Source organism: Vicugna pacos, chromosome 18 (genome assembly GCF_048564905.1).
Source record: "Vicugna pacos chromosome 18, VicPac4, whole genome shotgun sequence".
NCBI classification, from domain to species: Eukaryota; Metazoa; Chordata; class Mammalia; order Artiodactyla; family Camelidae; genus Vicugna; species Vicugna pacos.
The window spans coordinates 35,169,095-35,186,652 of NC_133004.1; the positions used below are offsets into that span (position 1 = coordinate 35,169,095).

The 17,558-nt window shown below is 47.3% G+C and overlaps 1 protein-coding gene across 2 annotated transcripts in view; it reads right to left on the minus strand.

Annotated features, from left to right (window-relative positions):
- Positions 1-17,558, minus strand: part of GALNT17 (polypeptide N-acetylgalactosaminyltransferase 17) — a 361,038-nt gene that overhangs the window by 79,332 nt on the left and 264,148 nt on the right. For both annotated transcript variants that reach the window (XM_006201451.4, XM_072943074.1), the window contains exon 6: positions 5,570-5,687. In XM_006201451.4, coding sequence (XP_006201513.2) covers positions 5,570-5,687 — 118 coding nt within the window. The remainder of the gene's footprint in view (positions 1-5,569; positions 5,688-17,558) is intronic.

Genomic DNA, 17,558 nt, shown 5'->3' on the forward strand with positions numbered 1-17,558 from the left:
AGGCACTGTGCTGTACAATAGATCCCTGCAAGTTATTCACCTCCCGTAACTAAAACTGCCTGCAATATTCTTACTCCTACGCTCCACGCCCACACCTTCTTGGCCTATCTAAATTCAACTCCTTTTTAAAGTCTTCACCATCATTTCCTTAGGGACGCTCTTCCGTACTCCCTAGACGAGGTCACATACTCCCTCGCTATATTCTCCTATAATATATTCCTTCACCTGGTTTTTTCATGCCCATCACACTGGTATTCGTTGAATGACTGGTTTTTCTGCTGGACCATACATTTCATGGGGACGGAGACCATGTCTGTCTACCGTGCTATCCCCAGTGAAAGCATCTGCTGGAGTGGAGAAGGCTCTCAGCACGTCTCCAGTATGTCCAAACGCACTCAGTTGAACTGCTGGCCACCTGAGGTGCATGCATCCAGCTTAAAGATGGGTCTGTGAAATCCCAAAGCCTATTCTATCTCCAGACAAGACCAGGAACTTTTGCTCTGAATTTTAGCACAGGCAAACTCTAACCCTGCACCATGAGGACTTTCAAAGAGCCAGCAGGGAAGGGGGAACCAAAGACTCAAGAAACCTGAGGATTAGGGAAACAAAATGGAATGGACAGTCTGGTCCCCACCAGGAGTGACCACTATCCAAATCACAACATTCGACAGACGTAGTGGACTTGAGCCCAAGAATTCCAAATGGAAGACAAAGGTCACAAGAGGCTTCTGGACATCGGGGATCTTGATGTCAGGGGTCTCAGAGAGGGCAGGGGATCCATCCTGCTTAAGATGGATGATGGGTGGTAAGTCCCAAAACCCACGGGCAGAGGAGTGGCTGGGGTGGGGCACAGAGCATTAGTCAACAGCGCTTGTCAGAGGCGTCTCATGTTTCTTGGGAGTGGACATTCCATGTTCATTTGGGGGCCCATAATTTCTAAGCTCTTTAAAGGAGGCAACCCTTCGAATCTACTGCTGAAGTTACCTCCATGGGCTCAGGGATGCTCAAGTGGACTGGGCTGGACAAGACGGCAGAGATGCCAATCTTGGGCCCCCCTGGGTCATAAGAATCGCATCCCAACCCCTCAAGAAAGTGGTGGGGCCCAGAGCCACCATGAACTATACCTCCAGCCATCGTGGACCTGGTTCAAACTCTGCTCTTTAGAAATATTATTCTTGTCTCGTGTAAACTAAAATCCACACATCCTTGGCACATCATTCACCATGCCGTGAGTCTGAATCCTTTCCCTGGGACTGCTGCAGAGCCTCCTGGCAAAGCTGCCCCAAGAGGAAGGTCCTGGGGGCTGGGCCGGGCCAGGTGAGAAGGTTATCACACCTGTGCCCCACGCCCAACCCTCTTGTTGAGTTCCCTCCATCACGGAATGTCGGTCTCAAAATATTTTCAACAGCAATGTACACACATAGGAATTCTGCTGTTTATTCAGTCCTTGAGATTCCTTATGAGCTAAGACCTTTTCTGATAACTTGAGGATCTGACAGTGTCTTTCTATTGCCTCCTTTTCAGAATGGCTGGCAGGCAGGACTCAGCAGCCGTGCGTCACTCTTACACAAGAGTTCAGAATAAGACAGTGCCTTTTCTTCCCAAAGAAGACTGATTCACTGGAGAAATACGAAGCCATCTGATTTTATACCACTTAAAAATAATCCATCTGGTCTCTTCTCCTTGGAGAATTTCTTTTTTCCTCTTAGACAAGTTACTGTAATATGCCTCGTTAATAGTTTCTGATTCATGTTACTCAGAACAAGATGAAACCTTTCAATTTCTAACCTCATTTATTTTCTCAGCCCTGGAAAGCTTTTTTTTTTTTTCTTTCTCCAGTGTATTGATTGTTTTGGTCACAGACAAGCTTGCCTTTCACCCAAGCAACAGCCCTGAAGTCAACCTTGCTTATTTTTTTTTTCCTGAACCACAGAAAGACTTTCTTTTCTTCCTCTTCTGTGACACATCTTTACTTATTGCGGATGGAATTAAAAAGTAACGAAAAATGTCAGAAAATAGATAACAGATGGATCTATTTCTTGGTGAAAGAAATCACAAAGAAAAGTGTTATATTAAAATGTCCCTGCTTAATAAAGCATAGGGTTTTGTGTCATTTCCTAGAGGCTAATTTGTACAAATGTATGTGTGTACATGATATGAAAATCACATATGTATGTATATATGTGTTTATTTATTATGCAAAGCTCTGAGTTTTTCAAGTGGTGGGGACGGTTTTCTTAATAATGTGTTTACTATTCATTTAATCTGTACTCTGAGCAGTATATGTTGCAAAAAAAGGAGGAGGAATACAATTTGTAAAACAGAGCATCTTACGCAGATCACTTCACGTAGGAGGGAGCCCTGTCACCAGAAAAACTACAATCGCCTAATTTAGACACCTGCACGTGTGTAGGTGCTGGTGGCTGGGGAGCCCAGTGTGGACGGGGCTGGGAGTGAGGGCAAGGGCTCACTGGGTGCCCACAGTGGCTGTCAGGGGCACCCAGAGGAGGGCTTTGAAAGATGTGGACTCCCGTCTGGGCTCCTTTCTGAGAAAACGTATGTATTTGCCAGGAAGCCGGCTAAGGTCAGATGTAGACCAGGGGCTCTCAAACTGGTCTACACCCAGCTGGGCCCAAGGCTGGCATCCTGCCAGGGTGTCCAGCCCAGTCCACTTGCGCTGAAGGCACTGAAAACCTGGAGGGTTGCCCACAAGCTTAGGCCCTCACAGTCCCTGGTATGGAATCACCTGGAAGGTTTGCTAAAACACAGGTTGCTGGACACCACCCCAGAGGGTCTGAGTCAGCAGACGTGGGCTGGGGCCCAAGACTCTGCCTTTGTAACAGGTGCCAGGTGAGGAGGGTGCTGCTGTCCAGGGACCACACCTCGAGAACCACAGACTGCTGTGTAGATGAGGGCTATGTGGACCCTGAACCCAAGCCTTGGCCTTTCGGCACCAAGAGCACTCAGCTCCCACTTTAAGAATCGGCAGAAGACGAAGGCTTCTGGGGATAGCAGGCTCACAGTCGCAGGACGGCGTGATTGATGGGAAGTGAGAGGCATAAACACTCCCAAATCTCCAGCGCGGATGCTGCGTGTGCCTGGGGTAAGGGGCAGGTGACGGCACACGAGGGTGGGACCCACACCCCTCTGTCCGATGCGCTCATAAAGATGCTTGGAGACTAGCCGGGCACCGAGCTGCCCCGAGAACCCGGGAAGACAAGCCAGGGAGCAGGCTCTGGGCCGCGTCACTGCAGCCGGTCCACGTGGAGGTGGGGAGCGGAACCCACCGGCCCCCAGCTGGTGGCGCCCGGAGGCTGTGCTGCCAAAACCGACAAGCGTCTCCCCTCCTGCAGGGATGGGGCCGCCACCAGGACTGTCACTGCCATCACCCGGGGGTCTGACAGAGCCCGGCACCCAGACCTTCACCAGGTCCAGGTCACTGCCAAGCAAGTGCCTTCGCGAGTGTGGGGAGCCCATCTTAGCGAGCCTCAGCAGTGGGTTCCGCTGCTGCTGCCTGTTCTGCCCAGAACACAGCCTGCCATGGCAGTCAAACCTGGGGGTCCCTCTTGTCCCCACACCCCTCCACCAGTGCCCTGCCTCCAAAGGGACAGCATGCCATCCATCCTCCTGTTCCCCCTTGTTGGTGATGTCTTACCCTCCACTGGCTTCTTTCTCACAGTATACAGAGACATTCAAATCTCCCTTAATGAAAGTATTAAATCATTCAGATTAACACTTTATAAAACTACTATAAATCCAATAATTTTATAAATATTATCTATATATATAAATATCATAATTTTACAAATTATTATAAAATTATGAAGACAGTCATAAAAATTAAAAAAAAACTTTTAAAGCTCAACCATCTCAATGCAGGGCTCCCTTCAGCTCCTTCCTTTCACAGATGAGCACCTGGACAAGTCATCACCTCCCAGGTGGCTGTCTACTCATGCCAGTCGGGCTTGTCTCTGCCACGTGACTGCTTCTACTCATGTTAGGGTCCCAACAGGCATCCAATCAGTCATTAATCTAACAGGTACCTACTGAGCTGTGCGTCAAGCACGCTTCTATAATGCTCGGGAGGTAAAGGTGAGCCCGGTGAAGATCTGTGCCCCATAAAGCGTGCAGTCTAGCCAGGGTGAGGAGCAGAAATGCAATACACATAATCAGTAAGTCAACTCCAGGGCACGCTAGAATTGGATGAGAGCTAAACGGAAAAAGGGAGGGATGAGGAGTTGGAAGCAGGGCAGAAATTTATGTTACAGGCCAAGTTCAACGTGCTGGGTCCAGATCTCTTCCCTCAATTAAATTCGAAATGGATGAATGTCAAGTATATCAGCTTTGATAACATATTCATGGGTTTTTTAATTGCAGGGCTTTCAAAGAAATCCTATGCAAATTCCGTTTAGGAAAGAACCCAGCCTGGTACTCAAAGCCCAGGAAGAGTCTGTAGTCTCCAAAAGGGAGTGACTTTAAGATCCAGGGAAGGTCCCCACCACCCCCTTTACTCCTGCAGCCTGGACGTTCATTACATCACGGGCACACGAAGCCTTTCATTCCACACAGGGTGTAGGTGGGGGGCTAGTGGGGTGTCTTAAGGTACTGCCCAGTTAGGGATAAACAAGTGAAATCAGACACAGAGAGCAGGCTTTGATGAGATAACTGCCCGGTAGAACACGAAGGAGAATGCAGCAGAGGAAGGAGGAAGAAATGCTATAAACTTAAACCTTACAATTGTGTCCTGAATTGTTTCCAACAAGCTGGCTTTCCAGGGGCTCAGAGACGCAAAGGTTCAAGACAAGGGGGCCACAGGGACACAGAGACCCCCAGCTGGGCACCCCCAGCGCCCCTCTTTGTGGTGTGGGAGAAGATGCACCAGGTAAGTGGTTACCAGGTTCTAAAGGAATCGCCCCCCTCTCTGGGGTTCATTTATTTTAACTCTAAAATGAAGATGTTGGAATGCATCAGTATGTCTAACTTTCATATTTCTTTTTACAGTGGAGTTCACTTTCAAACAAAATCTGAAGCAAAACCCACTATATAAGACACCTAACAGTGGAGCTGATCTGGGCCGGGGCCAGCAAGAGACCCTTTCTTCCTCATGCCCCCTCTCCCCTGGTCCTCCATAGGAGCGCTTTGGAGCAAATGGAGAGTCCCACAGAACCTGGTCCTTCTCTCCTCTGGCATCTTATGATTCTATGATGTACGTGAACTGTCAAAACACGTAGGATGGAAATTCTAATTTAAGGCGATGATTTAATTTTAAGAAAAAGTTAAGGAGAGAATGAAACTAGATGACAGCGGGAATCAAATTCTCAGACTAATGTCCATATTGGGCCACCCAGGCGTGGACAAATTGTCCAACCTTTCAAGGAGGGGGAAGCTCAGGTTTTCCCCTGTCTCGGGAGGGGTGACAACCCTGCTGGAACATTTTCAGGAACAGGAGTCAGGGGCATGATTCTGTCATTCACCAGCTAAAGAAGCTTTAAATATGCATAAAGGTTGACCAGGTGGTTCTGCTGACAAACATGAATAGACCGAGAGGAAAAGGCGCCATGTCACAAACCTTGATTCCGAGTTCGATATTTTCTCCTCCATACACATCCATCCCAGGGTCCAGAAGACCAATTTCACCAAAGAACTTCCTGTTGACCACAAACGAGCAGCCAATCATGGCTGGTGTCCTGCAGGAGAGAGAGAGAAGCTACAGTTATGTGATACACACCCAACGGAATATTACTCAGCCGTGAGAAAGGGAAATTCTGCCCTTTGCAACAACAGGGGTGGACCTTGAGGGCATTGTGCTAAGCAGGATAAGTCAGAGAAAGACAAATACTGTATGATCTCACTTATACGTGGAATCGAAAAGAGACAAACTCACAGAAACAGAGAGTAGTCTGGTGGTCACCAGAGGCTGCAGACAGAGGAACTGGGGAGAAGCTGGTCCAAGGGTCTAAATGTGCAGTTAGAAAATAAACAAGTTCTGAGGATTTAACGCACTGCGATTATCATTAAGAATACAGTATTATATACTTCAAATCTGCTAAGAGGGTAGATCACCAAAAAGAAATGATAATTATGTGAATTGCTAGAGTGTTAGCTGATGCTATGGGTGGTAATCTTATTGCAATATACAAGTGTATCAAATCAACACTCTGTACAACTTAAACTTACGCAATGTTATATGTCAATTATATCTCACTTGAAGAAGATGACGGGGAGGGAGGGAGAGGGGAAAAAGGAGCAGCTGATGCTAAAAGCTTAAAGCCCTTCCTCCTGCACCATCCTAACAGGTACTCGGTCCTGCTCTGGCAAATCTAGTAATTTCCTTGAAGGCCTCAATTCCCACATCTTTCTCTCCATAATGCTTTCATGTTTCAGCTTCAGACAAACTCGTGGACTTGAAACATTTAGGGATAACCCTGCTCCTTGGTATCTGCACAGGGATGGGTCTCAGACCCCCCGTGGTGTCTGCAAACACAGGAACTGGTTCTCAGGGCACTTTGGGGACAGCTGTGTGACAGGATGAGCCTCCTAGGCAGTCTCAGAGCAGCTCGAAGGTGAAGAACAAGATGCATCCGCCCCCTGCCCCGGGTGGGGGTGGGGGGAGAAGAGCTTCACAAGCCAAGTGGGAAGGGAAATGGGGGAGGGGAAGGTCAACGGCAAGGGGTCAACCGCCACATTCTGGTGGGAGGAAGTGGATCAGGGCGCTGGTTTTCCAGAAAAGAAGAGACTCAGAGGAGATGCCTGGTGCCCAAGGGGGTCAGTCATAAATTGCAGAGAGAAGGGCTGCGGGGCGGGAGAGGCGAAAAGCATACGCAGGGTGGGGGGTGCAGCTCCACTGGCGCACCCGTACCAGCTATACCCGGACAGCTACCGCTCGCCACCATCAAGCGCTTCCTGCAGCCCCTGGCCCCTCTGAGAGAAGCAGCTGGCTGCTAGCCTGGAAAAGCACCGAGCCCAACCCCGGTCTCAGTTAACCGAACCAGGAATGAGCACTGATCCCGAACCGGGTCAATCAGATTATGTTTTTTTCTGACACTTGGAATCGAGACACCGTCAGGAGCTAGAACTAGATTAGAGTCCCATCTATCTGCAGGGCTCAGGCTGCCGTTTGGGGACAGCTCCGGTGGTCCCTGTGCACTCGGATGGCTGAGCAGAGGGAGGCAGGCCCCCCCTGGAGGTGTAAGAGCACGGGGTGGGGTGGCAGGCTGCCTGGTGTCTTTGGGGGCCTGGCTCCGCCCTCTGCCCCTGAGTCATGTAAGAGTTCCCTGTTTTTTCTATCTGTCCTACTTGACCTAAATCATATTAGATTGGTCTCTGTTCTTTGCAACCAAATGGTGATGATGACACAAGCTGCCCTCCCCCCACCCCCATCCCACCTGACTTATGACCTGGAGGAGGGCGGATGTTTTATCACACAGCCAGAAGACACAAACTGCAGAGAAGATTCGTTCTGGGAGGCCTAAAAGCCAGGGTCATCTGAGTGAAGGAGAAAAGCCAGTCACCTGTGTGCTTAGAGATGGGAGGTGCAGTCCTGGGAGGGTGGGAGTGTGCAGAGAAGGGGGGAGCGCTGGTGTCACTCCAGTCTTCTAGAGCAACTGCTGAACACATTGAGAAATTCTGAGATGTTAGAACAATCTCTCCAACTCCTAAGTTTAAATATTGAAAATTCTCCACATTAACACGCACGGGTAATTAAGATCCTGCTCCGATAACTTCTAACCCCTTGAGGGCAAGCCCAAGGGGTGGCTCTGGGCACAGCCCCATCAGTGAAAAAAATGTTTCTCTGAAACTGGCTCCGAATCCACCTGTATCAGCATCACCTGATGGCTCCTTAGAAAATGCAGATTCCTGGGTGTGGCCCAGAACCATGGAACCAGGCTTACAGAGAAGGGACTCAGGAATTTGTGTTTGTACCAGCAGAACCGGCCTGTGGAGCCGTCTCCCTCGTGAACCGTCGGGTCTCCAAGAGCAGAGAAGTTATCCCCCTAATTTCTCGTTGCAATCCCAGGACGGAGTGCCTTGCATACACAGAGCTAGGCACTGCTGAATGAATCAGTGAGTGTAACAGATCTGGGTGACTGTCCCTGGTGGGGAAGGGCTTCATGATGCCCCAGGGACAAACTGGCTGACCCGAACCAGAGCCCAAGGACAGCAGGGGAGGGTGCTGTAGCTGGGGAGGGAGGGAAGAGGGAAGGGAGAGAGGGAAGGGAGGAAAGAACAGAGAAGGAGGGAAGGAGGGGGAGAGATGGAGGCGGGAGGGAAGGATTCAAAGCACATCACTTTCACTGTCAAGGACACAGGCTGCTGCTTCCTTCCAGATACTTCTCAGTTTGCCCTTTAGGAAACATCTTTCCCCATCACGCAGTCTGATGTTTTAATATAACTGGCTTTATCTGGATGATGTCTTCCAGCTATGGTGGCAAGGAGAGAAGGGTTCACAGTGTGAGTCACCCTGGGTCCCTACCTGCTGCTCACCACTCTGTCCAGCATCAGAAGCCCGAGGACTCCCTATGACAGAACGGAGAGGTCCCCTCCTGCCTCCTCATTAAAACTGGGCCACAGCAGCTGCTCAGGCTGGCACGAGGCCCCACAAGAGGCCACCGCCAAGCAGGCCTCTGTCTGCATCCTGGCAGGATGTCAGAGCCCAGAGACGAAGGGCAGGAGGCTGGTCTTCATGCAGCAAAGATGTGGAGTGAGCGTCTGACCATTATTACTGTTGGTGGCATGTGGTAAGGTCCCCTGAAGGCCATGGTCAAAAACCTGCCACAGTGCCAAGGGGCTGCGTGGGCATCATTCCATGTCTCAGGGCTCTAGTGAAGCCAAGCCTGACAGGGACAGTGGAGCAGAGAGGCTGCAAGCAGCCTGGTAGACCAGCTCCCAGGAGATGGTCTCCCTGCCAACTCAAGACCCCAGTCCTGCAAACAGCAGGGCTCCGGGGCTGCCCCACCCTGCAGGGCCAGGCTCAAGCAGGTCGATGTGGAGATGAAATAATTAAAAGGCACATCGTCATCCACAGCCGGGCCAGCCAGTACTGCTGGTGAGTTTAGTGGGATGACTGCTCTGAGTTCTGGAACTACAGGACAGGATTGATGGTGGACAGCTGTCCTCTCTGCTCCAGAGAAGCAGGTCTTCAACAGAAAGCCACAGCCCGGCCCTTTCTGGGACCTGCCGCACTGGGGGCAGGGTTAGCCAGACCCGTCCTTGCAACCAGAACTGAGAGCCCAGCAGGGACCCAGGTCCCCACCGAGGCGTCTTCGCCACCTGCCCAGTAGCATGAGCCACAGTGGATGGCACCTGGGAGCTGATGAGATTCTGAAACATAAGCCTCCAGCCTCATTCTTCAAACTCCACTGCCACTACCACCATGAGCACAAACATTTCAATTCGAAATCACTCAAAAATGATAATCATATTAAGGGATCTGCCAAAGTCTAATAGCTCCATTACAGAGGAGAAGAGCGGAAATTAAAAATAATCACTTTTATTTTTGCCGTTACACAGAATATACGCACCACACACCCCAGTTGCAGCTGAGAGAGAGAGGAGACGGGCAGAGAGACAGGCGAGGACAGGGTGCGGTAGTTGAACTGTCCACGCTCTTAGCTGAGGTCAGACCCTCCACTCATCCTCTCCTGCTACTCAAGGACCTCAGTCCAGCGGTCCCCCCTCCCCTCAATACACCTGTATTACATTTTCTTATTTTCTGTATTCTTGATAATACAGAATACAGAAGGTAGATCACCTGGGGCCTCGTTGACTGAGAAGGGACCGCCCCTCCCAGGGCTGAGCCAATTCTTAGAGACAGCACATTCTTAGAGACCTGCTGGGGAGCATGCCTTTCCTATGCAAATTAAGCAGTCCCCAGCCCACGCTCCCAGCCACCCGCTCTAGATGGTCTTTATGCTCCAGGAGGCAAGAGCCCTCTGCTCTGATCATCCTGGGGCCAGGAGCCAGACAACTGGGGACAGCCCGGACCCCAGAGCCCACCCAAAGTACTCCACCTGGCCAGTCCTAAGTCTGATCAGCTGCTTACATTGCCTCACTTCTTCTTGCAAAACTATAATGAAGTCTCTGGCCCATGCTTTCCCCTCACTCCCTCTGCCTCCTAACTGACCCTAACTGCAATGACGGGGCCAGGGACTCCTGCCCCACAGATGGCCCGTCCCAGACTGAAGTCACCTGCTCGCAGCCCTGAGAGCAGGGTCTGTGCCTCTCCCTGTGTGGCGTCGAAGAGAATGTGTGTGACATCCCACCTCCCCACTGCTCCTGGCACCTGTTCCACTCAGAACGCCTTATCATCACTGCACGGAACGGGTCTGAGTAGCGGTCAAGTGCGCCTGCTCACCTGTGCACTCGTTCACCTGTCAACAGCATTACCAGGCGATGGAGGACGCCTTTGTTAGACTAAGTACCAAGCACTCGAGGAGCTAAAAACACACTAGGATGCTGTCCTAGTGGGCAAGCAAAGCAAACACGATTTTTTGTTGTTTCTTAGTAAAAACAGCTTCTGGGTGAAGCTATGGATTATGTATCTCTGTGTCTATCTCTATCCACGAGCGAGGCTGTTGGAGTGGGAAGAGCACGCACGTGTCACTGCGTGGCTGGCTGTCTCGGTCACCGCACAGGGGACAGGGCTGGGGTGTCCGCCCCTTGCTTTGCCCTGCCCACCTCTTCCTTCCTGCTGCTCTCGGAGATCCCAGTTACCCCCGGTGACCGTGTCTCCAGATGCATGTCCGGCGGATGGTTCGGGAGCCAGGGGTCTGGCGCTTACCCTGCTCTCTTTGTGTGACTCCGGCTGGCCTGCCCTGCTGGGACTCACTGCCTTTCCCAGACCTCAGACACGAACACCTGCCATTTTCACTGGTCCCAGCCCTGCCTCAGCCAATATCCAGGTCTGATAGCTGAGCACCTTCTAATGCCAAGGCCCCATTTGCAGGAAAAACACAGACAACGCAGCGCCATCCCTGGAGCTGTCTTTGTGTGAATCTCTGCAAGTCTCGTTCTCAGGGCACAATGAACACTGGGTATTTTGTGGGTGTCGTCACCTTCTTCGGCAATAAGTAGCTTGGTTAATCAAAATGCACTTATTTCAGTGCCTTCTGTTACAATATCACACACCGTGAGTTCTTTGACACCCTTTCCTAATAAACATATTCCTGATGTGGACCTCCCCCTCCCCCATCACACTCAGGCACAGACACTTGTCAGACCACAAGACAGGGCAGGGACAGGAGAGGAGGACCCGGTGGTCATTGTATCACCCGGGCCAACAGCTCCCTGAACTGAGCAAACACACACATCTGATGCTGCAGGCAGACAATTCATAACTATTTCTAACCCGCAAAGCAACTCTACTTGGCAGCAATTGTTAGCCCCATTTTCCAGCAGAGGAAACTGAGGCTAGAGGTTAAGTGAACTGGCCAAGGGTAGACACATGCGGGTAAGTGCGGAACTAGGAGCCACTTGGTGGTGTCTGATCCACACCGTCCTCGGCAGCAGCCGAGATCACTGAAAACCCACAGCAGCGAAGAGCTCTCGCACTGGGTGAAATAAGTGGTCCCACTTTGAAGATTTCTGGGAACTTGCAGCTGCTGAACACTAAAAATACAATTTGGGGGAAGAAGTTGGCTGGCGTGCACGGAATTCTCAACTGGCACAGCACAGTAATTTAATACTCAGAGCTCCATTTGCCTCTGCTACACGTATAAATACCGAAAGGATAAGTACGACCGCCTTTTTAAAAAAAAATCAAATGCCATATCCAGCACACAAATATCTCACCAGAAAATAGGACCCAGAGGCCACTGCTTCGCCTGCTAAATGGAGGTGGTGCTTTCTCTTTTTTTGCTGAAAAGGTAACTCACGCTGAAACAACAACTTCCTCCAGTTCAGGAAGTGAACTGTCTGGGTATTAAGAGCCTTTCCTTGTGGAGGATAAAGGCGATGCTCGTCTCCCTGCAGTGTGATTTTTCACAGATGCAGAAGATGCCAGGGGGGATTGAAGTTGCCGGTCCCAGGCGCCTTTCCTCGGCTCTCTGACTCGCCTGGGCTGGTTTTATTAAAACAAAGACCATATCAACACTCTGCAGTGCAATGTTTCCTATACGTAATTGTCTCAGCATAACACTATGGCTCTTTGCTAATCATACTTTCTTTAGCTTTTGAGAAACTGATTTGCAAAGAATCCTTTGAAGGTGATTTTTGTAAAAGTGCCAAGTTTCAGAAGACGCGGTAACACATCAAGCTGTTATTAGCCATTTATACACACACACACACACACACACACACACACACACCATCTTGTGAGATGAAATATAGATTGAGTGAATGTCTGGGGAATTAAAAAAAAGAAGAAAGGTCCAGAAAGAGTTTCAGCAAACTGCATTGCCTGTTTTTGCCCAGCCAAAGAGCTAAGATCTTTTTATTTATTTATTTATTTATTTATTTATTTATTTATTTATTTATTTTACAGACAAGCAACTACAATCCATCTGAAGATGGGAACACTAGCTTTAAAACTCAATGAAACATGTTACCTCTCCCGCAGCAAAAATTCAGTTTTCCTTATTAGCAGATCTGGACCCCTCCAAAAAAAAACTGAACTCATCATTATTGCATTTTGAATTTCATCAGGAAAATATTTGTGGGAGTTGGTTTTTGCCCTTATTTGTTAAGTCCCTCCATGAGAGCTTTGATTTAGCTTCTCTTGGATCATAAAGCCCCCCAAAATATTTACTATTTGGCCCTTTACAGAAAAATACTGCTGAACTGTGTTCTAGAAGATGAACTTTGGAAGGGAGTGCAGACGCTATGTGGAGCAACTTGGTACCGACTTGGTGACTGGCAGGAAGGTAACTTTGAAAAGGACAGATGAGGGACTCGGGGAGGGGGTAGAGAAAGACTTGGAAGATGAAGGAGCCTCCTTTTCACCTGTTAAAGGGGTAATAGTCCTGCTCCAGCTACCAGGGCTGATGTAAGAACAGATCTGATGAACTTTGGGCCGTACCCTTGAACACGGCAGCAGGCTAGTGACACACCTGTTGTTCTTTAAAGAAAGTGAAAGGGAGCAGAATATGCCACCCTAAAATATGGCTCTTTGGCATGAGATTATCCTTGTTATTTTTAAGAAACAGCAGACAGAGGAGAGGCTCCGAAAACCCAGATGTTAGCCTTTTGAAAGAGAAATTTACATTTATAATGGAAATCTGCATTTGTAAGGGTGTCTCCCTCTCTGCACCAGAAAGAGAAGGATGACCCTAAATTTCTAGAAACTCTCAACAATGGAGAAGACACCAGCCTAAATCTCAGAAACAAATCTCACCCTTGTTTACTGTGCTTTTCTTGGTCACCTCCCTCTCCACTCCCCAACATCTTTTGTTTTTAGCTGGAGCTCATATTTAAGGTGGTGGCTTGGGCCATTTCTGGGAGTTATTCGGTACCTCCCATGTATACAGGAGGCATACATGTTATTAAATGTCTATTTGTTTTTCTCCTATTAATCTGTCTTTAATTACAGGAGTGTCTCAGTCAAGAACCTAGAAGGGTGGAGGGAAAATTATTTTTCCTCCTGCACAGAAGGAAGAGTATGGAGATTTGTGCATGGTGAATTTTTCCGAGACAGTTTCAGAACATCCAATATAAGTGCAATAATATCCCAAACAATGGGATAAAATAAAAATAAACAAATGGGAACAAGAGGACAATGGATGGGGAAATGAACAGGATAAGATGATGCCAATGGCGAGCTCACTGCACAGAATGTTCACTTAATAAACATGGGCCATGAACTCAGCTCTGCACTCTCTCATAGTCACTGCAGATGGACTCACTGGCATGATCCATAGTGTCTAAGAGACTTTTTTGAAAGAGAAGTACAGCCTCTTGGCCACGAAGACCCAAGAGAAATTCTTCTACTGAGTAACTTGATGAACAATTTCCTGGCAACACCACTTTGGTAACTCAACAAGCTCTGCAAATCTTTTTCTTAAAACACTCCTCAGCAGTGGTTCACAGCATTTACCCAAGTGTAATAAGATGAGAACAATTATTTCCAAGGCCCAAAAGAGGTCAAAGTAAGAACACAGCTTTATGATGGCCTTGCTTATTTAACAGCTAAATTAGTAGTAGAATAGTTATTTTTAAAAGAGTCAAATAAAACAATAATATATTTTGAGCTCTGTGAGGGGGCTTGTCTATTCTGGATCTGCTGTTTCATCCAGAGGCAGCCGTAGCTTTGAGATGGGACTGGGATGCTTTAAGAAGTGGATGAAAAGAAGCAAAAAGATGTTCATTTTCAATTGTGGCTGTAAAACTGACTGTTGAAGCTAAATTCTGAAAGTGTCAAAGCCAGGATTTCAAAAGCATGAGCCATGCACCAGAGAAAGTGTTTTCCAAACTTGGAACATCCCTTGAAAAGATCAAGGACAGCAATCAGGCAAAGCCAGAGAATGGAGGTTGTGACAGGACCACGGGTCTTGATGCAGATTCACCTTAAGGTCACTGGGGTGCTTTGAAACATTATCTGTGCTCTGTCTCCCTTCCTGACACTTGGATCCAACCATTCTATATCCACATTTGAGTCAAAAGTGCAACAAGGGTTGAGAACCATGACACATGGGATGTTTCCAATCCCCAAAGGGGGCTGATTATTCCTGGTTGGGGATAATGTTTGAAGAGAGAGTGGCGGAGCAGAGGAGGCAGGCTGGAGGGAAGGTCTCTTCTAGTCCTACTGCTCAGATTGGAGGTCAGGGTCAGGAGAGAAATCCTGCAAACAGACTTGAGGCTAGGAGGGCAGCAGAGATGATGCTCTGCTTTCTGCTGAACACACTGGGGGAGGGAGGAAGTCTGGCAGGGTGCCCAGAGTTGGGCAGAAGTGAGGGAGAGATATTTAGGCAGAGAGAAGACTCGCATCCAGCTCCTGGCATGGCAGGAAATCCCGATGGACCTGAGACCCCAGGGAAGAGGTGGCAAAATAGTGAGCCGGATTGATCACCAGAAGAATCAGGAGACCAGAGGGTACAAAATCGGTGGATACTGTGCCTGAAGTGCAGGACCAGAACCAAGGACATCAGCAGTGAATACAGAGGGGGAAAGCTCTGAAGATGAGGGTGTGTGAGATAAGTCAGCTGTGGCCAGGAAGGTTCCAGAGGGCAGCCTGCAGCCCCATGCCTCTCCCTCCATTCATGGTCCAGTGCCAGCTCTCCTTGCTCCTAGATGCTATTCAAGAGAGGAGGCAGGAGAAGGAAACCCCTTGAGGAGGAAGAATGGCCCTTACAAAGAACAGCCTGTTTAATCCCGATTTCACTGAGCAATTGACTTCAAAGAGATGGAGATTTAAATTGGAAGAAATGTTACCTTGAAATAACAAGATTAGTTTTCTCTTTCATCATCAGTAGAAATGGGACTAGAGACCAAGCTGAATTCAAATATGAAAATGTCAGTTAACTTTTTTTACATCTGACAGGCAACTACAATTTAAAATGTGCTACAGAGTACTTAGAAGAAGTACTTAGAGTACTTAGATGAATAAATGGACTCTAAGACACCAAAAGAGAACTAAGAGGGAAAAAGAACAAAGGAGTCACACAAGCAAAACAGCTTTTCTGGAAAGCAATTTGGCAATATGTTACATGAGCCTCAGAAATGTACACATGTTGGACCTAGAAATTCCATTCCTAGGATTATACCCTAGAGAATAATCATGATTTCTACCTCTGAGAATATCAGATTATGTGATCTAGACAACTCTCTAAATGAAAACAATGGAAGAAACCAGACAGAACTTTCAATCTTAATAAAATCATTAACGATGAACAAATGGAAATTACTGAGTTGAGATCTGGCTGAGAATGGAACAAAGAGAGAAAAGACCAGAATGAGGTTTGCTTCTGATCAGAGGTATGTATCAGTCTAGAAAGAGGGCTGAGAGGCCGAGTCCCTTTTTGAGGCAGCATTTCTGGCCCAAAGAATAGGACCAGGGACACAGACATCAGCAATGAATAGAGAGGAGCAACCTCAAAAGACCAGGAAATTAAAAGGTGGACCCCTAGTGATGGGTGACCCGATAAGTCACCCTCCATTTTTGTCTAGGACACTGAAAGGTTGTCCCCGAGAGTAACCATCTACTGAAAATCAACCTGCCCTCCCAAAGGCTGCCAGGCTGCTTCACATCTGGGTTGCCCAGAGAACCTCAAATCTTGAAATTCAATTAAGAGACCAGAGTTGTTAACACTCCTGTGATCTTGACAGAAATAAACAAATATTGTCCATATGGGCAGATCACATAATCCTAGGTTTCAAATTAATTCAATAGTCAAATATAATCAGAAGCATCAGGAATCAAGATGTCAAAACTCAGACCTATAGAAATAACAGACAAGGGAAAGGCTGGCACAGAACCTACAGATATTGGTACTATTAGACACTAACTGCAAAATATCTATGTTTACTGTGTCTGAGGAAACAAACAACAAACTTGAAAATTTCAGCAGAGAACTAAAAACCGTAAAAAGTGATATGGCAGTTTCGAAAAAAAAAGAGAAAAATCTAGAATGGAAAACTTGAGTAAAATTAAGAACTCACTGGGTAGTTTAATAGCAGATTAGACACAGCTGAAGAGAGGATTATTACAGTGGATGATAGATCAGAAGAAAATTTCCAGAATGAAGCACAGAGATGAAAAAGATGGAAAATACATAAAAGAGGATAAATGACACAGGGAATTAAAATCATAAGGTCAGACACACAGGCTTGTGAAACCACAGAAGAGAAGAAACAGAGTAAGACAATATCTGAAGAGGTATTGGCTGAGAATGTCCTAGAACCTAAGGAAAGACATCAACCCAAAGATTCAAGAAGCCCAGCAACTATTAAGCAGAAAAAGAAAAAAAAAAAAAGAAATCCACATCTAGACACATCATAATTTAAACATTTTAAAAAAAAGAGACAAAATCTTATAAGCCATCAGAGGGGAAAAATAAGACATAATCAAAGATTCTAAAAAGTTTTTCTATAAGAATTTTAATCAGAACATTATTTATCATGGAGCAAGACTAAAAACCTTCTGAATTTACATCCATAGGGATATACTTAGTTATCTTTTGGCATAGTCCCAGGATAAAATGTATGCAACTATTAAACATCATTTTAAAAATTACTGAATGATATATGAAATGTTTATGCTATAATGCTAATAAAAAAGAGTCAAAACACTATAATATCTGTGTATGAGCCCTTCAGTTAAATGCATATGGTGTAACGCTGCCAATCATTATTTCCAGTGTTGTGGTTTGCGGGTTATTTTTATTTTCTTCTTTGAACTTTTTTTTTTCATGTTTATACCATGAACGTGTTGGCTTTTATAATCAGAAAAAAAAATGTTGCTTTTGCTTAGTCTCACTTAAAAAGGCAACACTAAGAGTCATTGTTGTTCTCAATTCCAAATTTGGGCAGGACCCATTCGAGTCGGACTTCCTTGGTACGTGTCACATTCTAAGTGTTCTATTTGGAAGCATCTTGGGGTTAATGCACTGAAAGGCAGGGAGGAGACG